Source organism: Malurus melanocephalus, unplaced genomic scaffold (genome assembly GCF_030028575.1).
Source record: "Malurus melanocephalus ecotype Western Australia unplaced genomic scaffold, MMel_1.1 scaffold_264, whole genome shotgun sequence".
NCBI lineage: Eukaryota > Metazoa > Chordata > Aves > Passeriformes > Maluridae > Malurus > Malurus melanocephalus.
The window spans coordinates 757,112-782,944 of record NW_026623496.1 but is presented as its reverse complement, the minus strand read 5'-3'; the positions used below and the strand labels follow the sequence as shown (position 1 = coordinate 782,944).

The window sequence follows — 25,833 nt, the reverse complement described above, 5'->3', positions numbered from 1 at the left end:
ATAATCCTGTTTTCTGGGGTTTTTAAAATGACACAGGCTACTGTTATTTTATGTTTATGACTCTCCCTTTTATTTCAGGCCAACTTGAATAAAGTATATAGCCTCTGCCAAAGRTATTACCAAGTGATGCAGATAGCAAATGACTGGCTGGAAGATGCTCAGGAATTTCTGCATTTAGCAAGAAATGGTCTAGATGTTGAGAACTCTGAGGAGAATCTAAGGAACCACGTTGAGTTTTTCAGCACGGAAAGTCAGTTCAATAATCATTTGAAAGAGTTGCAAGGCCTTGTAACTGAAATAGGGCCCTTTATACAAGCCACAGCAAATGAACAGCTGGTGCAGAATGTAGCTGCATTGGAGGAAAAGGCCAAAGGGACAGAGCAAGAAGCCAAAACCCAGCAAGAGCAGTTACAAAGGTATATTCTTATATTCTTTTTTTTTTTTGGCTTTTTGCCTTCCTTCATTTTAAGATCACCTTGATAGTAATGAAAGAAAGAATGAGAACATTAATTGAAGTTTTTTAAATATTTGGACTTCTTATAAGAGAAGTGGATATGGGGAATTAAGAGCTCTTGGACTCTGTTTTCTCTTCTGCCCCTGACTGACTGTATGATCTTGAAGATGTGATAGAATTGTATAGAACAGCATGGAGAACAAGAGTAGGAAATGATTGTCCCATATTTCACCTGACTCAAGGCCTATGCAGAAACAAATGAAATTGAAACAGATTTTTCAAACTAAAAGGAAATACCTTTTTAGCAAGTATAACTATATTACTTATTATTCCTGAATGTTCTGAATTCCCTAAGTTTGGGTAGCTTAAAAACACAACACAGGCAGTCTAAAAGCTATTAAACACCTGGCTGTGGTTTCTGTAGCAAAAGCTGATAATCAGGAGCATATGCATCTCTGCATGCTGTTTCTCAATACTCTTTCCTTTTCTAGGAATTTTTTTGTAACAGAAAAACTAAGCAGTTACATTGAAAACTAGGTGTAATAATATTTCTTATTTTCAAATATTTTTATATTGCATTAAGTTCTTTCTGGAACTGTATTTATTTAAGGTGTGCTTCTGAGTGGCAGGAATACCAAACAGCGAGACAGAAGGTTATTGAAGTGATGAATGAGGCTGAGAAAAAATTATCTGAATTCTCAGTAGCTAAAGCTGCTTCTTCTCATGAAGCAGAAGAGAAATTGCTAACACATAAGGTAAGGTACTGATAATTGCATGAAATCCTTCTCTTTCTAGTGAAAATGAATGTGTATTACATAGATCCCTACCTATGCTAACAGGAATAGAGTTTTAAGATCTTTACCTGTAGCACTTAACTGTGTCACACACAAAGATATGTTTAATGTGCAAAACACACATTTTATTTGTGGGATGACCAAGAAAGATACTTTAAATCATTTTTCAGCTTGTTGTCTCTGTGCCTATCACTTTASAGAAGTGCAAAGAGTCAGGAGGTTCCTAAAAGCCTTGGTTCTGTGAGCCCCAAAATTACATACCCTGCAAGCAACTCAGACCAGTAGAAACATCCATCTGCTTTGGATCACATGGAACAGTTTTACTAGGACAGGAAGAGCTGGAGTTTATTATTAAACCTTGTTTAGTCTAAAAGCAAGAGAAATGTAGCTTAAAAAATTACTTTCTCTTGTTGTGTTTAAGGTACTAATCAGTTGCCTTACTATAGGTAGTCAGTGTCACTTCAGAAATGCTGCCAGCTGTGTCTCTGAGAAACTGAGAATCTCTCTAAGAGTAATATCATGTCTGACAGCTATATGAGAATATCCTCAGATCCTTGGGCATCTAAAATATCATTAAAGATGAACATGACATAAATGTACACTTAAACACCTGAACTGCTTCTTTCATTTTTAAACTATATTGGAAGTTAGTCTTTGCCATGAGAAGGATGYTGAATGCTCATTTTCATCCTTTTTGAGGGGCTGTTAAAGAAGGGAAAAGCTGATTGCACCAGATTCCTGCTGCTTCTTCCAGGGACTTGCATTTTGGACCAAGTAGCTGTAGCTAAAATACTACCTATGAAAAATAAAGTGTGACCTAGCCACACCACTCACATACAGTACCTCCTCCTCACCTGCAATGGGTGGGGGTGACCCTACCTGCATGTTGAATAGTAATGAGTTGTCCTGTAGAAAAGAAAAACRGCTCCTTTGCTTTTTCAGACTCTCGTGTCCGTAGTGAATTCTTTCCATGAGAAGATAACAGCCCTAGAAGAAAAGGCTTCACAGCTGGAAAAAATCAGCAATGATGCCAGTAAGGCATCTATAAGTAGATCCATGACAACAGTTTGGCAGCGCTGGACACGGCTTCGGAATGTAGCCCAAGAACAAGAAAAAATTTTGGAAGATGCAGTGCAGGAATGGAAGGGCTTTAATGATAAGGTAAATTCTAGTCTTGGTAACTCCTCCCTTGTACATAACTTTTCATTCATTATGCTWCCCTATTAATTGACTTGTGGTAGAGAAAACTTAAAGCAGGAATAACTGATTTCTTTCCTTTGATTAGAAAAACACATGGAAGATCTAGGTTTAGAATTGTTGCCTCCAAAGTTTGGACTGTTCTTCTGTGTGCATCCGTGTATAGTACATACAGAGTTGTTTTGGTTTCTTCTGGTTGCTTCTTCAGAATCTTCTGTTTCCTTTCCTCAGATGTTCTTTTCTAAATTACATCAAACCTAAATTACATCTTTTCTAAATTACATCAACCAAAATTACACTTTTTTCCCTTCTTCTTCCCTCTTCTTTAGCATAAGCAGTGATGATAGTGCCTATGACTGCTCATTGATCCTATGTCTCTTTTTCCCCTTAKATCCTACCTGACTCTTTTTATCTGTCTTTGTTTATTAATTATTCCCAGATGGCAGGTTCTCTAGGAATGAGGATAATCATTTTGTTAAATGTAGGACTTGAGCCAAACATGGATGTGCCCCAGGGTAGAGCTCTAGGTCGTATGGCAATAAATATAATAAATGCTAAAAAATACAAGGAGCCACCCATAACTGGACARAAAAAACCCMAAAAAACCACAACCCTTTAGGAAGTCCTAATGCCCTGTGAAGAGCAAGGGATCTGGCACAGTAAAGAACAAGCCCTATGCCACAACAGTTTTACAGAATCTAAGTGTAYAGTACTGGGTCTAATCCCTTTTTGTGTCAGTTGCACCAGCTTCTTTTGTAATTTTCTTATTGACACTCTCTTTCCATAGATTCAGAAAGCTACCCTAGCTATAGATCAGCTACAAGGACGCTTACCAGAAAGCTCCGTGGAAAAGGCRTCCAAGACAGAGCTCCTGGAACTCCTGGATTATCACAGCAGTTTCCTTGTGGAGGTGGACCACCAGTTGTCATCCTTGGGCCTGCTCAAGCAGCATGCTGTTAACATGCTGCAGGATGTGGAAGTGAAGCCTCCATCTCAGAAGGAGCTACCAGTTATGCAAGAAATCAAAGCAATGCAAGATCGATGCCACAAGTAAGGCAATATTTTAAAAGATTCACTAGAAAAATGGTATCTTAAAATTAATCAATAAGAGCTTATCTGTCATCTTTATATTATTAAAATTACCATGCTTAAATAAATACTAGTTACTCATTTTAAAAATGGCATCAGTTTTAATTGAAAATTACTTGTATTAATTTTGGAATACCTTTCTCTGCCATTATTTTTTATTTCCATCAAGAGTATGCATTTTAGAATATGTACTTCTTGCCTTGCATAATAATATGAACTTGTGTAAAAGCTGCATAAACTTTAAAGCAGTAAAGTTATAACTGATTTTTAAAACTTCCTTTGCCTCTCAGCATTAAGTGACCATTTATCTTTCTGAATCCTCTTTTAATTAGTTTATCACTTTGTTTTCCTTGTTTGAAGCACATAGGTACCAAAAGTAGGTATTATATGACATTTACAGAGGAATTTAGRGCATATGCAAAGAAAGCATATCTTAACATTTCACCTTGTGCCTATGCAAATGTTTATCTACATCCAAAAATATCTTCCTGCCATGTAGGAAACAAGAAGTTTATGTTCATTTTCATGACACATATCCACCTCATAACTACACTAAGATGCCATTAAGTGGATCTCCAGAGCAGGAAAAGAGATAGAGAATGAAAAAAGTGTAAATCCTGTACCAAATCTGTGCAAAGTTTATTGCCTACATGTATAAATTATTAGATTAGAATAGCAATCCCTGTAGAGAATATGTAGATRTAAGCACTTTTACAGTTCCATTTTTCACTTAGAATTGGTTTCTAAGATAGGTCTGTGATGACCTCCTGCTCATGCAAATAAGGCATGATTCATCTATGAATGGTTATGCAAAGAGAAATCAAATGTGGGAATATCAAAGTAAGTTCCCTGTCACWTGTATAAGAACTACATGCTCATTTCACAGAGGTGTCATTTTTTACAGGAGATCCAAGTACTTGAGGAAAGTGCAAAAATTGTGTCTTAATGGAAGTGTGACAACAGACTGTGTTCAGATATTTGATCCATAATTTATCCTGGGTATTCTGCCAATGCAAATCCCATCAATAGGAGTGAMATTTATCTCATGTTATTTTAGTGTAGATATCAACATCAGAACAGGTTAAGTCTTGCTCTCTAATTAGTGTAGAGAAATAAAGAAGTGTAACATGTAATTTTTCTGACCTATTTTAGAAGTTTCTTGTAGAATGGCAATGAATAATCCTAATTCATGCCTTGCAATTGCCTGTTTCCTCCACTGACAATCAGGGCTGTCTGCAGTGATGAGCTCAGATGTAGGGGTCTCTATTGCAAACATTTGTATTTTTTCAAAAGAATTACATGCTTGATGTCCAAACACATAAAACCAAAGCATGGACATGAAAAATTTAATTTCTTTAGATTTATTTGTCTGGATGTGGTGCTATTAATCATTATTACTCAATATTTTTTGACAAAACAATGTTTTTAGACATTGCTTAATTCTTCACAAATAGTTACTGTTCCTTTCTTTCTGAAGTATGCAACAGAAAGTTAAAAAAGGCATGAAGATGGTGAAACAGGAGCTGAAGGAACGTGAGGAGGTTGAAGGAGAGATTAATATTGTCAAGTCCTGGATCCAGGAAACGAAGGAATATTTATTAAGCCCTGATGCAGAAGTGGACATTCAACTTCAGGAGTTGCAGGTATACCAAATTTGTCAATTTCTAAATCACAATATTTACTTCCATTTCATTCTGTTAGGAAATGTTAATAGTTTCCAAATGACCAAAAAATCAAATTAAWACAGTATTAATGAGTGAGCAACCCACTAGAAAAATTCATAAAGCATGAAGTAGGTGATGGACTGTGATGTTTTATTTTAAAGATACTTATGATGTACTCTCATTGTCCTTAACAGTATTGTTTTTTCTGTCATTAGTCTCTCTTTGGTGAAGTTACTACTYATCGCCAGGCTGTTGAAAAACTGGCTGAACAGCAACAGAATAAATACTTGGGGCTCTATACCATTTTGCCTTCTGAACTCTCTCTTCATTTAGCAGAAGTTGGACTGGCCCTCGTAACTGTACAGGAACAGGTAAAGCACAGTAGATAACTGTTTCACAGATCTRTAGCCCTTCATTAGGCTTTATAACTTGGTATCCTGGTGTGGCCACACTGTGGCGAGACAGAATAGTTTTATTACCTTGATCCTTTGATTTAAAAGTTAAATGAAAGTGAATTTCCTTTAAGGATGAGTGATTTCTGATTACTGAATTTAATTCATGTTGTTGACAGATTCAAACCAAAGAAAGAGAAACTCAGCAAGTCAAAACATTGAATCAAGAGTTTGATCAGAAAATCCAGGGGATAGCAAATGAACTGAATACTATTCTTTCCAAACTGAAAAAGAAAACAAATGATATAGCACAAGCTAAACTTGAACAAAAGGTAAGACAAAATTTTCCTTATGTGGTTATGCCATAAATTTTTCTTCATTGGGGCACTCACTTATTACCAAAGTATTGTTTGTTAAGACTTGCAGGAGCATTTTTTTAATGTAGTTCAACAGAAGAATTATACAGAAATAAGGGTTGACATATTAGGTTTTTTAAGCTATATTCTTTGCAAATTGGACCACACAGGGTCTTGAGTGAGTAACAGAATTTGGAGTAAGTAGCTGAGCATTAAAGTCAGATGGACGAAGTTTCACGGTTCCTTTTAAATAACAAGTATGCATCCAATCTGGGAAAGCCTTCAGGACCTCCAAACTGCTCCTTGTCCTTGCCTGTTCTGAAAAGATCATTAATTATCATGAATAGATCAACAGGATTTTACTTAACTTGTAGTCCATCTCACATAATTTGGTTCAATAATGAGGTTAAGTACTGCTGGGGCAGTTAAGAGTAGCACAAAGGAGTCTTGGTTCTTTTTGTAGATTTTCTTAATCTCAGAATAAGATCAGCAGTTGTAATGGTCAAATTAGGATTATCACATGAGAGTAAGGGATTTTGGGGAGAGGAGAGAAAGGAGAGGAGTTGGCTGAGGGTTTAGGCTTTTTTTTTTTTCTTGGTTGGTTATTTTAACTAGGCAAAGATAAGCTTGACTGAATTACTGAAAAGAAAGCATACAAAGTAGGAGAAGATTTAGCATGACTSGTATGTCATAAATGATCTTTTTGATTTCATGAGATGATACAGATGTTCCAAAATAGTGTTTGCTTTGCAGGAAGTGTCACTTAGCTGTATCCCTGGTGTATCTCCTTGATTCTAGTAAGAAGGGAGAAAGCCAATGAAATCCGTTTTCCCATGTTGCATAAATGAAAGCTCTCTGTCACTGGAGATGAAGTWATGTTCCAACTTCTTTTCTGGCTGACACTCCTGAGATTGGGTTGGCTTTGGTTACAGCAGTAAACATTTTTATATTAACATTGAAACTGATTGTGAAAAGCTAAGATAAAAATCTGTTTTAAATCCATGTGAGCCRAGTCAAATGGATCCTTCCCTCACAATCAGTGTATAAATTGTGCATAATATGTGTAGTGAATACGTTTATTTATGCCTGCTGAAATATGTGTCTTTGTATTTAGAGGAGCAGTTCAACATCTGTCTTTGTGTCTGCATGTAGACAGTTGTGTTGCCACGTTTGTGGAATGATATTGATTTGTCATAATGATTGATAGTAACTTACACTCTTTGAGATGTGTGTGCCTGAAGAGCTTGAAGTAACTTCTTGAAGCACCTGTAGCTAGAGCAGTGTTCTGAATAGTTGCAATTTAAATTTGTAAAATGAATGGAGAGAGGCTACAGTGTTTGTCCAAGCAGTGGAACAAGAGGCAACAGAGAGGAACTGATGCACAGGAAGTTCCACCCAAGCATGAGGCAGAGCTTTTTTACTGTGCAGTGACCGTGGATTGCCCAGGAAGGCTGTGGAGTGCCCCTCCCTGGAGATGTTCAAGAACCATCTGAATGCAATTCTGTGCCATGTGCTTTAGGATGACCCTGCTTAAGCAAGGAGGTTGAGCCAGATGACCCAGTGTGGACCATTCCAACATAATCTGTTCTGTGATTTTGTACTGATTTTTTTTTGTGTTACAAAACCAATTAATTTTTAACATCTTAGTTATGAAAAACAAATACAAAAATAACCAGTAACCTGTCTGGTTAAGTATGCTATAAATCTATGAGAAACATGGAAAACTTTCTAGGCCTCCTTTTCAAAATATTTGTGGCTATGGTAAGAAAAATTGATTTTAAACTCTGTTTCTGTTGAAACAGTCTAGCATGATCAGACTGTTTGTGCATCAAGATCATGCTATAAAAATACAAGTTTCAAATGAACATAAAAGTTTTCATAATCCATTAATGAGTAACTATATTTTTAGAAGTTTATAAAATTATATTTCAAGACAGCAATGAAAGAATCTCCTYTTCCAATAAATAAAAATCCTTGTCATGGCAGTCTGTGCTGACTATTCATTTCAGAAACAAACACACAAACATGCTTGACAACAGTTAATGTCCCACTGAAGTGACTCAGTCTTTGGCTGTGKCAGGGAAAGCGGTTATCCATTTCAGAGAGGAAGTCAGAGAAGAAAGAGTAATGGCACATATTTAAGAGATGACCAAACATCCTGCTGTTCTGCTTTCCTGCTAAAAATGGAACAACCTACGGAGACTTTGGACGGGGTGTAAAAGTTGCAAGTTGAACTAGAAATAATCAACCAAAAAGCTAGCAATTCCTGGATCACTGATTTCATTGTTTTTCTGTCTAGATCCTTGGTGAAGAGTTGGACAGCTGCAATATAAAGCTGTTGGAATTAGATGCATCAGTCCAGGATTTTGCAGAGCAAAACGCACCCCTGGCTAAGCAGCTGGCTAACAGGATAGGGAAACTCACTGTACTRCATCAGCAGACCATACGGCAGGCTGAGTACAGAGCAGCCAAGCTCAGTCAGGTACGACCTCAAATGCTTTCTGCTCTTCCCTTTCAGCAGCAGAAGGAGCGTGCAAACATCTCATTTATTTTCCTATAGTTATGCCAGAAGGGGCATTCCTTGACACATCTGCCTATTATTAGTCAYGGCTTGCATCACATTCCTAAGAGACACAGGTCAAATCAGAGAGCCAAATAATTCTGTGATGCTGCTTTAACACCCCCTTGCATGAATCATCTGCTATTTAGTTCTTTTGGTACCATAAAATGATTGTGGATCTCACAAACAGTAGCACACCAGGAAATAGAATCCCGTGCTTTTCAGGGTCTCTGTTTTGTCACTGTTAGCTGTATTTGTATCATTAAAAAAAAATTTAAAAAATTGTTTTGCCCTAGTCTCAATACACAGAGGGTGAATACAGCTTGTAGATTCAATAGAAAAGCCTAAATGCAGTGGGTCTGATAATGTGTATTTTGTCACGCATGAAGGTGCATCCCCTGTGGTTCAAAGTCCCTGATATTTTTCTCYTCTTTTTTTTTYCCCCTAATTGTTCTTATCCCAAAAAAACCTCTAGCTAAAAGCAAAGAAATGGATTTTATAGAGTTCTGCCATCAATACCCTGATAAATTATGAGTTCTCCGTTTTGCATGCCTAAAGATGCTTCTGTAAGGCTTGAGAAGGATAACCTCAAGATATTATTTTCCATTTCCTCTAAAAAATTGATTTTAAGAMGAGATAGAAAATTATTATCAAAGTAAGAATTCAGTCAAGGGTATTTGGTTGAYGGATTTAACATTAGGATATTTTTGTTTAGGACCAAGAAATCCATTTATCATAAAAAMTGATAGGTATTGAAAATTGCTTGCAAATACCAAAGTTTGGTCACCTGGTATTTGATCCATCCTTTATAAAGAGGAAATTCATGAACATCAGTGAAACTACTCCTGCTGAAAAGAAAATTGGAATTTATGAGTACTTTGCTAAATAGAAATTGGATTCATCAGAAAGCAGAACTTTTGTCCTGTATTTTGAAATGTTGCAACATTTCATTTTTTGGAAATATGACTGAGTGGAAAAAGCAAATTGTGTAAAAAAAAAAGGTGGTTTGTAGGATGTGGTGGAAAGAGACATTATTTAAATAACAAAATGAGCCACAGACTGAGAGTGGAAGTATTTGGAACTTACATGTGAGTCTGAAATATACTCAAGGAGTATACCCTCTAAGGACATACTTGAGCATCAGTGGACTCTCCCAGTGTGACCATCATTTTTACAGTGCCTTTTTTTCCCCAAAATATATAATCTTACTACTGAAATCAGATCTATTTCACCTCCATAAATGCAAAAGTAATTAAATTATATAAAACAGCAAGGAAAAGTTGTTGAAATGACCCCAGGTTAAAACAGTGAAAAAAAAAAAAATTAGTTTTATCATTCTCTAAGAAATGTACAAAATTACATATTAGGCTTAAGCAAATTTTTCTTTTATCCAGGCTGCTTCACACTTGGAAGAATACAATGAGATGCTGGAGTTCATACTGAAATGGATTGAGAAAGCAAATATCCTAGTACATGGTAGTATAACATGGAATTCTTCCTCTCAGCTTCGTGATCAGTTTAAAGCCTACCAGGTGATTATGTGAGCAATGAAATTTAAAAGGCACTGTATAAAACCATTATTTTTAAAGCAATGGAGTTTTACTTCTATACCTTCTTTTTGCCTTCTTTCCTTGAGGAAAAAATATCCTGAAGTGCTAGATTTCTTTGACTGTTCCCTCAAGCCTTAAAAATAAGTAATTGTTTTTGGGCAATTGTTTTGAATACTGAGATAGGGATACATTGTGGAATAAAACTTAGTTATTAAAAATAGGTCTCCATGTTTACTCAGGTGGTTTGGTTTCACAGTAGCTTTTGGCTGAACATTGTACACTGTGATTCTATCACACTGAGCACCTTAAGGCAGCTCATATTCAAAAGCTTTAGTTAATCAGCATCATTTTCACTTTGGGTTTTTTTTTCTTTCTCCATTACGCTGAATTGGAATACTCTTTATTCTCATCTAATGAATTTCATAGCAAATATTCTCAAACTGATACCTAATGGAAGAGTTTTTTCCAATTGCCTCCTGAACTTTTCACATCAGAGTGATTTGCTCTCCCTGTATAATTGTGCAATTTGTTCTGTGTGTGTCTGTGTGTGGAACATGCGTGTGAGATCAGTGGGATGTTTTGATAAGGTTCCAGCGTGCCTGGTGTTTTGTGACTATGTGAAACAAATCAAATCCTCATAAGATRATGATGTACAACTGATACCAAAATAAGACTACATAAATTATGGTTTATATATATACGTTATTCAATTGTCAGCTGTGTTCTCGTACGTTAGTGCAGTGTAGTTTGTCACACTTCCTGTTCTGATTAGGAACGTCCAGGCAATTTATCCTGAGGAAAGCTGGAGACAGAATTTCTGTTTTGGTTTTGCTATGGCTTTTTTCCCTGCCTTGAAATCTGAGGCTTAACCAATGCCATCCCACACAATACTTTTGCAGTGTATTTTTAGGCAGCATTAATGACTCCTGTCCTACTATAACACTGCACCCAAATGCTTTCTGCTATTTCCTGTTAGGTACAAGAGGCTTCCAGAACAAATCTTCTCTACAGGTTGCGTATATTGTATTTTTACACATAACTGTATATGGCAAAACACTAAAATTAAGTTGGTAAGTACAGCTGCTGAAGTTTCATGACTTAATCATTGGTTTCCCAGTCTCTATAAGATGAAGCACTTCAGCAAACATTCAGGACTAAGAATATTGCCTTACAGGAAATCAGTAGAACTTAATCATAGGCTTACAAATGGGTACAGATTGAATAGTTTGCAGAAAAAGAATATACTTAAAAGAWATGTGTCACTGAGTCTCAAACCTGATACTCAATTTGCTTATATCTCCATCTAGAGCATTCTTGATGAGTCYGGGGAGATTCATGGTGATCTTGAGGCCATGAGTGAGAGGATTGATTACCTGGCAAGTGTRTACTGTACTGAAGGAATGTCACAGCAAGTGCTGGAACTGGGCCGGCGGACAGAGGAATTGCAGCAAATTATCAAAGCGCAGCTACCAAATCTCCAAGATGCTGCCAAGGTAAGTGAAAGCAGTTTGTCTAATGCTAACTGGCAGCTAGGGTGGTGTATGCATCATACTACTGAGATTATTAGCAGTGAAGATAATCTGTGGTCTATAAAGGGCATGATTGTGTTGTCCAAAGTCAGGTATCGGGTGCTGTTTGAGATATTGCCTTCATGTGCTGACTCTGATGGGCACAAGGTTTCTGCAGGTCCTGTTATAAGTACCTTCTCTGGACAGATATATTTGGGATTTTGGTGTGTCTTAAATAGCACTGAGCACCTGTGTTTAGATACTTGAAAAGGGTTTTTATTGACACTTATATTCTGCCATTTCCTTTATTTTTCTCTAAAAAGGTAACTAAATCCTTTTACTAATTAAGATTAGTACTGGACTAGAAACAGAATTCCATAATGTAAAGCCTACCTCTRGAAGGGAGTGAAAAGAATGAACATGGTTTTTCATGTCCTTGACATTTCTATGCAGCTCTTCTGTATGGGATAGTTKTTAATGTAAGTGTGTGTTATGCCTGTACAGTGTCTGAAGGCACAGTAAGCTGATGAAAGACACAGGGAAAAGAACAGAAGCTTTTTCTATGTGCTCTTGCCTCCAGAGCAAGAAATTTCACTTTTGTTTTTTTGGGTTTTTTTTTTTTTTATTGATACAAGAATCCAAGGAAAAAAAGAGTATTTTAAGGGTATAATTAATATATTTATAGGGGTTTTTCTGTTACCTGCTACAGTTACACAGGACTAAATAAGAAAATACCTAAAAGCAACTAAGAGAATAGGCTATCATTTGTTAGGACAATTGCARCTAAGGTTGAAAATGGTCCTGCTCMACATTTGTCACTTACTTCACAACATTTGTGGGWCATAAGAGAAATGCTGCAACTGCAGCAGCTGTAACAGTGTAGCAGAGAGATTTTGAAAAAGACTTCTTTCCATTACCAAAWTATAAACCAGTTTATGAGCTGAAGGATATGGGTTTTTTTAATAATCATTTTTCATGGAACAAACCAGATATTTACATGTAAGTAATCATCGTAGAAGTGAAACATACTAGCTTCAGTTCTCAGAGAAATATTGATACTATTTGTAAATTCTTACAAGCAAGAATGAATGAAGATAAGCCAGCATACATTTATGAAGAAAGAAAATCAAAACAAATTTTATGTCAAAGTAATACATAAATTTGGATGTAAATACACAGTGTGTTGCATGTTTTGAATTTATTTCACATTATATTGTTATTAAAAGAGTTAATAAGGTTTTCTATTTAAAAATACAATAAAGCTGGCTATAAAGCTAGCTAGAAAATTTACGTGTTGTGTAATTAWCAATGATTTGCAGCCCAAATAGGGTTTGTAGCATTCTTCCTCRGACCTGGTACTATTCAGCATTTTTCATTAATAAATTGGATGCTGGTTTAGAGATCATGGCTTTTGGGATACTTAGACAACACCATATGTACAGGGATTACCTGAAAAAAAAATAGGCTACTGTGCAGCAAAGACAGAAGTAAATTGTTATGTTTAGAAAGTAAGAACCAAGCATGTGTTCTACTTCTGAATGAGGGACTACTGTCTTGACATACCCTGCTGAAAATTCCTAAGTTTAATAATCCATTTCATGGGTAAATGAGTGAATGGTATAACACTGTTGAAAAATTTCTGCACACCATGCAGAAAATAAGGTATATAATTGTAAGGTGTATGAACTGCTCTTTTTTGTTCTGTGTACTGGTTTCTATGTACTGGTTTCTAGCAAGGTTTCAGCAGTGTTAAGTTTTGCATTTGAAGGAAGGTGTGGATCAACTGCATAGAGATCCGAGGATAGGAATGATTGTACTGTGGGCATAAATTTGTAGAGGACATGCATTCTCATGAAAAGAGAGGATAAAAATAATTTGTTCTTTGTRTTTGTTGTTAGTGAGATAGTAAGTAAAATATTGGAACTGCAGTAAAAGGTGACTTCGTGTCAGATCATCAGAAAAAACTTTCTGCAAAAAAAGATTACTGAAATAGTGGAACTTGTTGCCTGTAGTGATATGCAGGACTCCATTGCTAGTGGTCTTTAAAAACAGTCTATAAATTTGAGGCAGTTGTGTCTTGTCTTATTGCAAAAAGTTGGCTAGAGGACATCTTCAGCTTCTTTCTGGGCCTTGAACACTGTGAAATAAGTTTTATGAAGTATATGCTGTATTTGAAACTGAAGTACCTAAAATAATAACTACCTTTGCAATCCCTCTTTCTAATCTGTCATATGACTGGTATTTTCATCTAATATTTTAAACATTTAAAATTAACTGTCAAACTATTAATTAGTTTTTGTACTGTATGTAAGGGGGATGTACCTACAATATCCAGACAKATATATTTATAGTGATTTCTTTTTTTCTTCTCATTGATCCCTGAATCAAATGTGTTGTGTTACAGGATATGAAGAAATTTGAAATTGAGCTGAGAGCTCTCCAGGCTGCTTTGGAGCAAGCCCAAGCCACGCTGACCTCTCCAGAGCTCGGGCATTTGAGCTTGAAAGAGCAACTTTCTCACAGACAGGTAAAAGACCATGATCTCAAAGTTAGCATTTGAGAGTGTGAGCTTACACAAAGAATAATGAGCGTTAGTGAGACTGATTGTTGTGTTTCTTAAGTGGGTCACTGTTTCAGAGTGTAGCACCAAATTACTGCCAAGAAAATAAGGGATGGAGCAAGAATAGTTCCTCAGAATATAATTCTTTATGAGCCCATTCTTACGTTGATGCAATTCTGAGAAGTGTGCATCCAATCCATTTAATCCGTATTGGTAATCATCATAAAGCCCAATTCTTATCTAGTACTTTTGGTCAAGAGGTTCTTAAAGTACTTCAAAAAAGAGTCTAGATTGTTGTCATCATTTTACACATGGAGATGCAATCGTATAGTTTGTTTCTAACTTCCCCAATAGCCATCTGGAGAGCGACGAGAAAATTTAGGTTTCCTTAAGCCCAGTCACATTTTTGTAYATTTAGTTGAATTACCTCCATAAGATATTTGTATCTTTATTTATTGCATTTGATCTGCTATGGAGATTTGTCAGTTTGTTAGTTTAGGTCTCAGTCTCTTAACAGCAAAAATAAGGCRAGTTACAGCTTTCTGATGTTCTTAAGACATGTTTATTTCTGCAAGCTAATATAGAGCACTGTCTTAGTCTGCCAGTGAAAACTGGATGTCAGCAGGTTCACTGTAGGATAAAAATCTGCAGAAAAACATATGGAAGAAAGGTAAATTTGCACAGCTTTTCCTTTTCATTAAAATGCAGTTTCTATTCTGGTGACTTGCAAACATATTTCAGAATGTGGCCTYGAAGAGTGTAAGTGAAACACATCACCCACCATAAGAATAAAGGAGCAYGGAGTTTGCACTGGGTTTTATGTGTATTCTTTGTCCTGGCTCTAGCAGATCTCACTATGAATTTCTTTAGTACAGAAAGGGGCTGTATCCCCTGTCCACCTGTTTCACCAGACCAGAGAGGGGGTCTTGGAGAGTGCCTGGCTGGCAAGCCACCCCCAAGGTGCCTCTGGGTGCTGATTGCACAATAGACACCCTTTTCCAGCATTGTGGAGCCTGACAGAGGAAAGGCCCCACCAGTGCTGTCTGAGGAGTAGGTCATTATACAGAAATGCTGTTTAGGTTGCCCACCATATGTCATGAAACCACAGAAATAAGAAACAAACCACAATCCTCTAATCAGTATGCCACTGCAGACCCACTTAGCTATCCTTCTGCATGTGCTGTAGAGAAAGGCAGATAACCAATCTCTCTATCCCTGTTTGCCTCACTCTCCAGCTAATTTATGTCTATTGAATCTAAAGTCGTTTTTTAATATGCTAAGGCCCTTTTTATCAACTTTGCCTTTTTTTTTTCTTTTGTTTTTTTCTTTCCATATTCATACATACATTAAACTCCTCAATGTAGATTATAAGAACGGTAATCAAATCTATTCTCCAATCATTGCACTAGGACCCTTCTCATACATATGAACAGACAGCTTTAATGGACATTGTGTATGGAATAGGCACTGTTAACAAAGGCATCCAGCTTGTGATTATTCAAAAAAAGAGATTTCTGTGTAGCTGTATTCCTTTCTGTTTGATTGCCTTTTGAATTTTAAGCAAAATTTTCCAGCCATGGTTTGTATTTTCAAGGAAAGGCTGTGAATACAAAGGGTTTCATTTGCTGTAGTGAAAATGTGCTTCTGTCTCTCAGCAGGGAGTTCTACTCAGATTTTAACATGAGATATGCATACAGATAAATTATGTGCTGCTTCTATTTGTGTATTTTGTAAATCTATTTTCTCAAATCTGTTAATAGAAATACTTATTTTAGACACCTACAATTAGGTACTTCTATGCATTTTTATTAATTAATTTTATTCCTAATATATGGACTTTTTGCTTAACTAACCTTTGAAAGAATTCTCATTTCAAAATAAGCAACTCCAGAGAAAGTGTGCCTAATTATATCCAATTTAGGAAAGAGATTATGATTTCTTTATTTTATTGCTTGAACTTACCATTATTTGTCTTTGGCTGCATGAARTGCTCTGGGAGTTCTGAAAAATTGGCTTATTGTGTCACCGACTTTGCTTCTAGCATCTGTTGTCTGAAATGGAGTCACTGAAGCCAAAAGTCCAGGCAGTACAAGACTGCCAGAGTGCCCTGAGGATTCCTGAGGAGGTGGTGACCAGCCTGCCCATGTGYCACAGCGCCCTGCGGCTCCAGGAGGAGGCCAGCCGCCTGCAGCACACTGCCATTCAGCAGTGCAACATCATGCAGGCAAGTGCAACTCCATCCACAGCTTACTCAGAGGAACTTGAACACTGACATACAAACCGTGATGAAAACACAGAATTTCATATCTCTGTGCATTCCTCTGTTCCACTGTACCATTAGGAACTTCCCCTCTGAGTCTCAGTCATTCCTGATTTTAATGTTCATGACCATGTTGATTTACTCATCAGACTYTCACCTCAGTTCTCTCCCTGATATTGATATGGTTTTTTGAATGCTGTTAGGGTTAACTACACAGACAGCTAATATGCAATTTTATGCAGGTTAATTTTATAAGATATATAGTAAGTTAATAAAATAAATGTAACATTTTTACAGCAGCTGCTTCTGAAGATTGCCTAAAAACTATTGAGTCATTGAATTAACTTTCTAGTATAAAGTAATTATTTTTATTCTCTTTATTTATAATTTTTATATATATATATATATATATATTCCTTATTTTGGAATCATTTAACATCTGTTAAATTTGCATGGTTAAGTTTTTTTAAAGATGAATAAACTAGATTTTTTTGGTTGTTTGGATTCATAATTAAACATGTAAAAGGTATTTCCAMAGGAGAGAATAAGCTTTTCTTCTCTGCTGTTTATTGACAGGAATATACATAGTGGGCTAGAGTGCAACTACAAAGTTTTAAGTTAGATAACAGAAGAAGAAGGGTTACAATGTCACATTGAAAGTTTAAAAAACTGGTTACACTGCTCATGTATCTATGATAGACAGCAGTGATACTACCCTGGTAGGATAATTATCTAAATCAATCTTCGTAATCCTCTCCCAGATATATTTTCTGTAAAATCTAAGCTTCTTACAGTGATAAATGARCACCTGAAGTGAAAAAGCACATAAAAGTGCTTTATAGTAAAACCATGAGACTCAGCAAGGCTATCTTCTTGTGGATGTGTTTGGTTCAGGAACTTGTTGGAATAAGAAGTTATAGCACCTTACATCAGAAATCTAAAATACTATGTTATATGGACTGTGGGCTTGGGAAATATGTAAATAAATGAAACCATTTATTTGGTTAATATATTAATTAATTAATATATTAACATATTAATGCAAATCATTGCAGCTCACAATATGAATAGACCTTTTCCTGACTTTGCTTATCAAGATGTGAGTGCCAGATAGATGTAAATTTGTTCCATTTCAGGAAGGAAATCTGTCATGCTTAGACTAAGTAGAAATGAATTTTAATGTAGACACACTCAATCTTCTTTTCCCTCTCTAGGAAGCAGTGGTTCAGTATGAGCAATATGAGCAAGAAATGAAACATCTGCAGCAGATGATAGAGAGCGCCCATCGCGAGATCCAAGACAAGCCAATAGCAACCAGCAACATCCAGGAACTCCAGGTCCAGATTTCACGTAACGAGGTAGGAGAGCCAAAATGCATCAACCCGTTGGGCTCAATGGCAGCTCACTGAGCCAAACAACTTTTCATGAGCAATGGTCATAAGTTAGCTGGGTTGCTTTTCAGATTTCCTCAAGGCTGGTTGAGTGGATAGATGTAATACCAGACAGGAAATTTCTGATAGTGGTACAATAGGGAGAATTCATTTTTTGTTCCTTTAGTTATATCCTAGCCTTTGGACAACATTATGATAAACAACAGCATTGCATAGTTAAGGGACAGTTAACATCAGAACTTGATGGAGGAATGTCCTAGAAGTCCCAGTTCAGCAGTTAGTCAGATAATTACAACTATTTCAATGATCCACATGTATGCATGTATATCCTATTTCAGTGATCCACATGTATGCATGTATATCCTATTTCAGTGATCCACATGTGTGCATGCATATCCTAAAGTACTTGCTCATTTTCATCCCAGTGACATTCTGTACTGAATACCAAGATACTTGAATCACAGGAAACCCACAATAGATTTGGAGGAAAACTCTGCACCGTTCAGTCCAAGCGTTTCTTTAAAGTCTTTGTTGGGAAGATTTTTGTGCTCTAGTTAGTCCTACCCACTAACTCATTGATCATCAGCCCTTGAATAAGTCAGAGTTGTCTCTGTGCAGCCTTCTTGCTGTGCTGGCTTGAGAGCTCCTCCTGAGCCCCTTTCCCCTYCACCTGTCTGTTGTGTCATACTTGGGATAGAAAATGCACTGATCTCTGTGTGTCACTTTTGGCACCAGATGGCACCATTTCTTTACCTTTGAATTAAAGYTATCTGTCCTGCTGTGTCATCTAACCTAATGTTATATGTGTTGCTCATTTTCTATCCAGTAGTTACAGCAGTTGAATTCAAGAGCAGGTTGAATAAACAAAAATTTCTGGGTTTTTTTCAGTATGGAATTGATAATGCTACTGTTCTCTATTCAAATGCTCTGTGACAGCAAAGGCAGGAGAGTGAATTCAGCAATAAAGGGTAATACTGCTGGAGGAATGGTGCTTCMGACAGGAAGGAATTAAAAATGGGGCAGCTTAAAGTTACATCTAAATTTGAGCAAATTTAGTAGCCAGGAGTTGTCCTAAACATCTGCAGGAAGGCAGCAGCTTTATGCAAATGCACGTGTTGGGATCAGCAGACTTCATGCTTGCAAGCTTTCCACATTTAGGGGTAAGGAGTTTTGAGAAACTGTAAAAAGCATACTTTTGGCTCATGTTTTCTCTGTTAAATACCTGTGAAAAAGCATAACATGAAGTAGATACTCAAAAGTCAAGTCTGTCAAGATGTTTGTTAACTGTGTTATTAAGAAAATACTTATTACCAGATCCCTGTTGAAGCCTGTATATAAAAGAACTTAAAGGGACATTTGTAGTAGCTGTATTTAGAATTAAAATAATAGAAGGGAAGAAAATGGAAGGAAATTACATCTTGATTTTTAGGAAGCTTGTGTTAATATGCATGTATGTAAGTAGATACTATCTTTGCTGACCCATGTTTCTTTAGAATTTCAGTTAAAAGTGTGGGCAAGTATCTCTATACTTGCAAATTTTATTTTGATGGATAATACAATACCTCATAGGACATTGCTTTTATAAGATGCTTTACTTTTTTTTTTTTCAATCACATTTTTGCCTACTTTTCCTTGTTTAAAGTTGAAGGAGGTATTTTAGATACTCAGTGTGTTGGACATTAAAACCACAAATGTGCACAAATTGCACTTCAGTAATGTTGATGGAATAAAGTGAGTGTACTGAATGACAGTAATTTTTTACTGAGGCTCAGATATGTCACTCACTGAGCATTAGTGAATGACTTTGCCAAACAGCAGATAACTATTCGAGCTGCTAGACATTAAATTTGTGGCTTGATTGGACTGTAGCTTGGTTTCATGCCATTCTGCTTGATGTTTTATAATCAAGACTTTTCTTAGTCTCCAAGGAAAGCTTTGGAGCACCAAGAGAGGTCCTTTTGTTGYTAATGTGGCAGATGGTGACAAGGTGACATTGAAACTGAAGTAGTTAAGTGTCATCCTCAGTCTTCGAGCTGTTTAAATTCCTAACTCAGTATTTCTTGGAATGAGTGTTCTGCACTGTAATTTTGAGGAATTTTCTTACTGAAAATGTTATACATCCAAGCAAACTTTTCATATATCAGCCTGAAGAAGTAGTCTTACTTACTTTTGGAAAGATATTGTAATAATAKATTATTATGCCTACTAGACCTTACAACTCCTGTTGCTATTTTGCCTTGAAAACTTGCGAGTTTTGAAGAAGTAAAAACAGATATAAAAATAAAGCAGAAATATATATTTGACCAAATAGTCACCAATTTAGCAGGCAAGCTTATACAAGTGTTTTCACTTTATGGGTAAAAACTCTTAACTTGTTACTGAGCCTCTAGGGAGACAGGGACAACACCTTCAGCAGAAATATTAAACGCTTCCACCATTTTTTGTTTGAAGTGCATTAATTGAGAGCTTTGAAACTGGACACTGAACAGGGCAACAGTATAGTGTAGGAGAGAAGACACTTATGAATAGTCATAAGGCTATTAATTTTAATCTTACTTGTGTAAAAAAACTGAAGCTTATGATAGTGTTTGGCCACATAAATAGACCATTTCATAAGCATAACCCCGCCAATATTTTAAAATATACTCTGCTTTAAGCCAGATTCTGCATCTCTTTTTCAAAGTAAGGTTAGTCCTGTGGGCAGCTCAGTTTTTGACTCAGCAGACTTACACAAAACCAAAACAAGATTAAAATACAGCTTATCCAAACAGTGGCAAAAAGCAATCCAGTCTGCATGTAATCTTATTATGTGACTGATTGTAACTACCACATTTGATCCTGTTAGAGCCTGTGAGTTACTGTTCGGACAATTCATTCTTTCTGGTGAGAGCTGAATGGGGCATTTTTTACAGTTGTGGTTACCACATGACCTCATTTCCCTGGCATGCACCATGCSGGGGAGCTTCATCTTCCTCAGATAAATGGAAGTAGATCGGGGGGAAAAATAGGGCAGGAAGAGAGAGAGACGTTCCCCTTCGGTGCAGCGTGAAGCTTTCAGCCATGGGCTCAGGTTCAGGAAGGATGCGAGCGTGAGGCGTCGCTGCCTCCCTCGCTGCGCTCTGCGCTGCCGGGCGCACGGAGCCTTTGGCCGCCGCCGCTCTGCGGTTTCGCGGCGCAGCCGAACGCGCCCGGCTCGGTCCCGGCGCTGGCGACATCCTGCTCGTCAGCAGAGCGGCAGCGCTGCCATGGTATTGACTGGGCTTGGAGGGGACAGCTYCACTTCGCCGCGGAAGCTGAAATGCCGGTCCTGCTGCCTTTACCGGCTGCCTCAGCATTAGGGGAAAAAAATGTTTCCTCAGGAGCTGGCTCAGAAGATCAAAGGATACCAGGAGCAAATTGCTTCTTTGAATTCCAAGTGCAAGATGCTGACAATGAAAGCRAAACATGCCACCATGCTGCTGACAGTGACAGAAGTGGAGGGGCTGTCCGAGGGAATGGAGGAGCTGGATTCAGACCTGCTCCCGGCACACCCCGCTCATCCCTCGGTGGTTATGGTAAGCAATGCAATGGTCACTGTGCTCATTATCTGAGCTGCTTCCTTTTGCATCATTACAACACTCGTGTGTAGCACATTGCCACAGCTCACATCCACATCTAGCTTTTGAAATGGCTGTAGTGTGGCAAACCAGACAAGTTGCAGCTTCCTTTTAGTGTATTTTGCTTTATATTGGTTGTAAAGACTCCTTGATAAAGGATGAAGTTATTTAARAAACAAATGCATAAAAGTTGTCTACAGAAATATGCAAATATTGTGCTTTTTTTTTAGCTGTCAGCATGCAAGAACAAATGCTAAGAAACTGATGAGTTGCAGGAATAAAATAAAAACAGAATAAATACTATTTCATAAGAYATTGCAGTGTATAGGCTTTTCAAACATTGAAATGTTGATGTGATAATTGACAGTATACTGCTATATTCTCAGATGAGTGTTCTGGAAATGAAAGCTGTCTAAGTGCTGCCATAGGCCTAATRTTTAGCTTATTTTGCTTTTGTTTGTTTCTAACTGGGTCTCATTACAAACATACTGCTGATGCTACTGCGATTTTTATCTGAGTGTCAGATTTCAGGATTTATCCATCTATAGCAATGCTGGGGAAGGAAGAAGGATATGTCTGAATACTGGGTTATGTGTATTTTATGTTTTAAATCTGTTCCTTGTTGTTCGAACCAGACCTGGATGCAGTTATTCTGTAGCTCTCCATAGTATTTCTGTATGCAGCAGTGATTGTATTAGAAGACATTTCGGCAAACCTATAACCTATTTGTTATTATCGAGTTGCTTGCTCTACATTGTCTTTTAAAATCCACTAGGGTACAAGAGAGCATTTTCATACTGAAGTATGACAAGTACGTGAGACYATTTATTCAACAGATTTCTAAACTGGTAAATGTAGGAGCATGAAGCATGACTAATTAATGTCGWGGTAATTCTGGCCGTGTGTTGTTTTGATCTCAGTCTAAGTCAAGCCTCAGCTGAGGTAACTTATTTTCTTCCTGTGCTCTGGGGTTGCTTTTCCTGTGACAGATGACTGCAGGTCGCTGTCACACGCTGCTCTCCCCTGTCACTGAGGAGTCTGGGGAGGAGGGAACCAACAGTGAGATTTCTTCTCCACCTGCCTGTCGCTCTCCCTCACCTGTGGCTAATACAGATGCTTCTGTTAACCAGGTACCTCTCTCTTGGCATTCATTCAGCTTTTATCTCAGACATTCATGGTTCCATTCCACAGGTGGTTTRTTTAATCCTCTGAGATAATATTTAGCTATAGCTCCAAGTAACTGAGGCTTAACCTCTTACCAAACTGAGCCTTCAGGTTCTGGTTCAGAATGGATACAGATACTGACTTGTGAGTTGAAGTTGTATAAGTCAGTGTTACAGCCATTCATTATTTTTAAAAATAAATTTTAAGTGGCAGTTGCAATGTCACTAGCATTTTCTAWTTATAACCTAATTGTTATTTTCTCAGTAGTACTCAATGGAATCTTGCATCCTGAGAAAAAATGCCTTTTTGTACTCCCCATAACGAAACATTGCATTATGTCCATATCCATCTRTCTTACTGTACTATTGCCATTGTGGCACTGAAGTCACAGCCTGAAGTCTTCTACTTATTACCATTTGAGTCATTAATTTTCATGTGGTTTTTTCCCTGTATCTTTCATTCCAACATTGTTCATTTCCATGGCAGTCTATTTTAAGTGCCAGTGAGGCAGATCACTGAAGTAACCAACTTAGATTTTAAATCAAAACTGAGGGCTCTTGCASTTCTAATAGGAACAACTATACATCAGCATTGATTAAAGTGATTGATTAAACGTTGAGCCAGCAYATTAAGCATCTTGTACATAAAGTCACACATAAAATGTTGTGCTTTAGAAGTTTAGAAATGAGCCTTAGAAGCTGTCACCACCTCTCTGAATTCATCATGTTCTGGATCTTGTGGTTGATTGGTTGGTTTTGCGTTGGTGACTGCTTCCAAAACTGACCACTGCTGACTTATGGGTTAGAATGTGTTTGTGTTGCATTGCTGAGTAGAATTGGACAAGTCTGAGCAAGATGCTCATTGATTCCTTCTGCTAATTTCAGAAATGTATATGGTGCTATAGAAGTTGCTAAATATAAGAATCTAAGATAGTAAGAGTGGTAACAAAATCATCAATGGCATACTTAAAAAAAAGTATAATGCATAAGAAGAATTTTTCTAGTGTTCTGTCATTTAAGATGATCAGTAGGTTCCTTGTGAARTTCACTTGCTGTAGAAAGGTAGAGATACATTTCAACATAGAAGTCTTATGACACCATTAATCAGTGAAGGAGTTAAAGGACTGAGCGCATCTTACTTCCTAATCAACAATGCCAGTGTCAGTTCATTACTTTTCTCTGAAAATGTACAAGTCAAACAGCTCCAGTCACTCAGATAATAAGGAAAACACAGTGAAGATGATGTTCCACCATAAGCTGATACCAAAATACAAGTTTTAGAATACACWGTTTCCTTGGGCAAAATTAAACAAAAAGTTTATGTCTTTCATTTAGCAGAAGATTTTTTCAGAGCGATAAAGTTGATGCTATTATAATAACCTAAAAAATTTCGAGCTGAAGTTTTCTTCTGTGTGGTTGATGTTGAAATGAACTGCATGTACTAAACAACAAGAGGAAGAATGTTCCAAAATGCAGTGGTTTAGTTACAAAATTCTTAAATTCACTCTCACTTGAGATTAAAAGTGAAGAAGCTATGAAGCTGTAAGTGCTGGTCATGATGAATACCCAGGGAGACCTCAGGAAAGAAGGTTGGTTGAGAAAAATATATCCTGGACTCTAGTGAACTAGGAGCTTAAATGTAAGTTCTAAACATTTTGTATTTTTACAGGAAATCAGCAAAATTATGTGGAAATATTTGGTTTTAAAAAGTAGCCAATTTAAAGAACAAATTCCTCACAGGAAGAGCATCTGCAAACTACCAGGAAAAAATGTGAATAGGAACTCCAGAAAGTGTAGAATAACTTATTTGGGAAAAAAAGTAAAACTCTTCTGAAAAGGCAATTGGGGAGGGAAGGGTTGAGTGTWAAGACTGCTTTTTAATTCATCTTGAATAATTTTCTATGTCCTTCAGCAGTTTCATATCATCTCTTAATGGTGAAACACAGTTAGTCTGAATTCAGACATCTATGCACTGTTTTTACATTTCTAACAAGTAACAAAAATATAAACTAAGTGCCAACTGCTTATTAGTGAAATACTGGGGTTATGTGTTGAAATAGATTAAAACAGGACCAGAAATACAATAAAGTGACAATTCTAGCATTACCGTAAGTTTAAAAATGCCTGTTCTTTTTTTAAACTCCTCTAAAAACAGCAAGGTCGGGGAAAATTATAGAGGTGTTAACATTGGAAACACGGAGGAATTTCATAGTATGTAAAATATGAGCAATAGCTAAGAGTCCTGAAATGCAGTTCATTGTGATGTTTAGCAAAATTAGACACTTCATCTATGCTGCAGTACTGAATGAGAATCCTTTGGGGCTAAATCTTCTTGCACTTACCCAAGGGTGTAGCTGATCAAAATCTGACACACTTTTTAAACCTTGTTTTTTTCTGATACACAATGCAGAGCAGTTGAAGTGAAAAAGCTGAAGTGTTGGCACAGCGCCCTGTAGGCCACAGCTGATCCTGTGATTCAYGTCTTATGCACTGGGTCACTGTTAAATGCTTTTCTATCTCCTTGTACACAGCCTACTTAAGGATTCTTTTTCTTTCCTTTATGAATACCCATCTACGGTGCAGCAGCCCTTGTTGCGGATCTCACAAAATCTAAATACAACCATTGCCTCTACATCTAACAACAAAGCTTGACTGCTGTTCATTGGCTAATCTTCATTAAAATAGCCATGAGATATTAGGGCCCTCATAGGGGCAAGAAAATCTTTTACTTGTATGAACATTCGGATTCCTACTGTCATGTGAAACCTCTGCAAAAGAGAAGCTGCTGTGTTGTATACTCCAGAAAGCAGTTGAAAAGATGGGGAAAGGGATTGCTTTTCTCTCTTGGTGAAAACAAGCCCTTTATTCTGAAAACCATATTAAGAGGGCACAGAAGCATTGACTTTGAGAGAGGACTAGCAAAGGAGAGTCGCTGCAGGCAAGGCAAAATGAGAAGTTGCCCCCACTGGTGCAACTTTTCATCATTGCTTGGAAACATCACTTGTGGTCAGAGTAAAAAAATTCTGAAATTGCAGTGCTGAATGCTGTGCTGTTACCTATTCCATGATGGCTCCTGGACATCATAACACTTTCMTCATTAAGTTTTTCAAGTTTCCCARTTATTGTCTCTGAAGAAGTACCTCATCTGACACTTTTGGACCGTTTCATTGGAGTGATCTGGTTTCTGTGCTCTTCCAAAGCCTGTTTTTGTTCATGCATGGTATTAGATAACATGTTTACATTCTGTTCCAAATTAAGATCCTTATTATACTCTGTGCTCCAGTGTCTCAGAATTAGTC

The 25,833-nt window shown here is 37.1% G+C and overlaps 1 protein-coding gene across 1 annotated transcript in view; it reads left to right on the top strand.

Moving 5' to 3' along the window:
- LOC130579258 (nesprin-1-like) overlaps nt 1–25,833 on the top strand; it is a 103,469-nt gene that overhangs the window by 41,453 nt on the left and 36,183 nt on the right. The window contains exons 29-43 of the mRNA XM_057375910.1: nt 79–416; nt 1,065–1,209; nt 2,191–2,409; nt 3,233–3,495; nt 5,012–5,177; nt 5,414–5,569; nt 5,770–5,922; nt 8,246–8,428; nt 9,901–10,038; nt 11,364–11,549; nt 13,969–14,091; nt 16,166–16,348; nt 17,599–17,742; nt 21,135–21,329; nt 22,361–22,501. Coding sequence (XP_057231893.1) covers nt 79–416; nt 1,065–1,209; nt 2,191–2,409; nt 3,233–3,495; nt 5,012–5,177; nt 5,414–5,569; nt 5,770–5,922; nt 8,246–8,428; nt 9,901–10,038; nt 11,364–11,549; nt 13,969–14,091; nt 16,166–16,348; nt 17,599–17,742; nt 21,135–21,329; nt 22,361–22,501 — 2,733 coding nt within the window. The remainder of the gene's footprint in view (nt 1–78; nt 417–1,064; nt 1,210–2,190; nt 2,410–3,232; nt 3,496–5,011; nt 5,178–5,413; nt 5,570–5,769; nt 5,923–8,245; nt 8,429–9,900; nt 10,039–11,363; nt 11,550–13,968; nt 14,092–16,165; nt 16,349–17,598; nt 17,743–21,134; nt 21,330–22,360; nt 22,502–25,833) is intronic.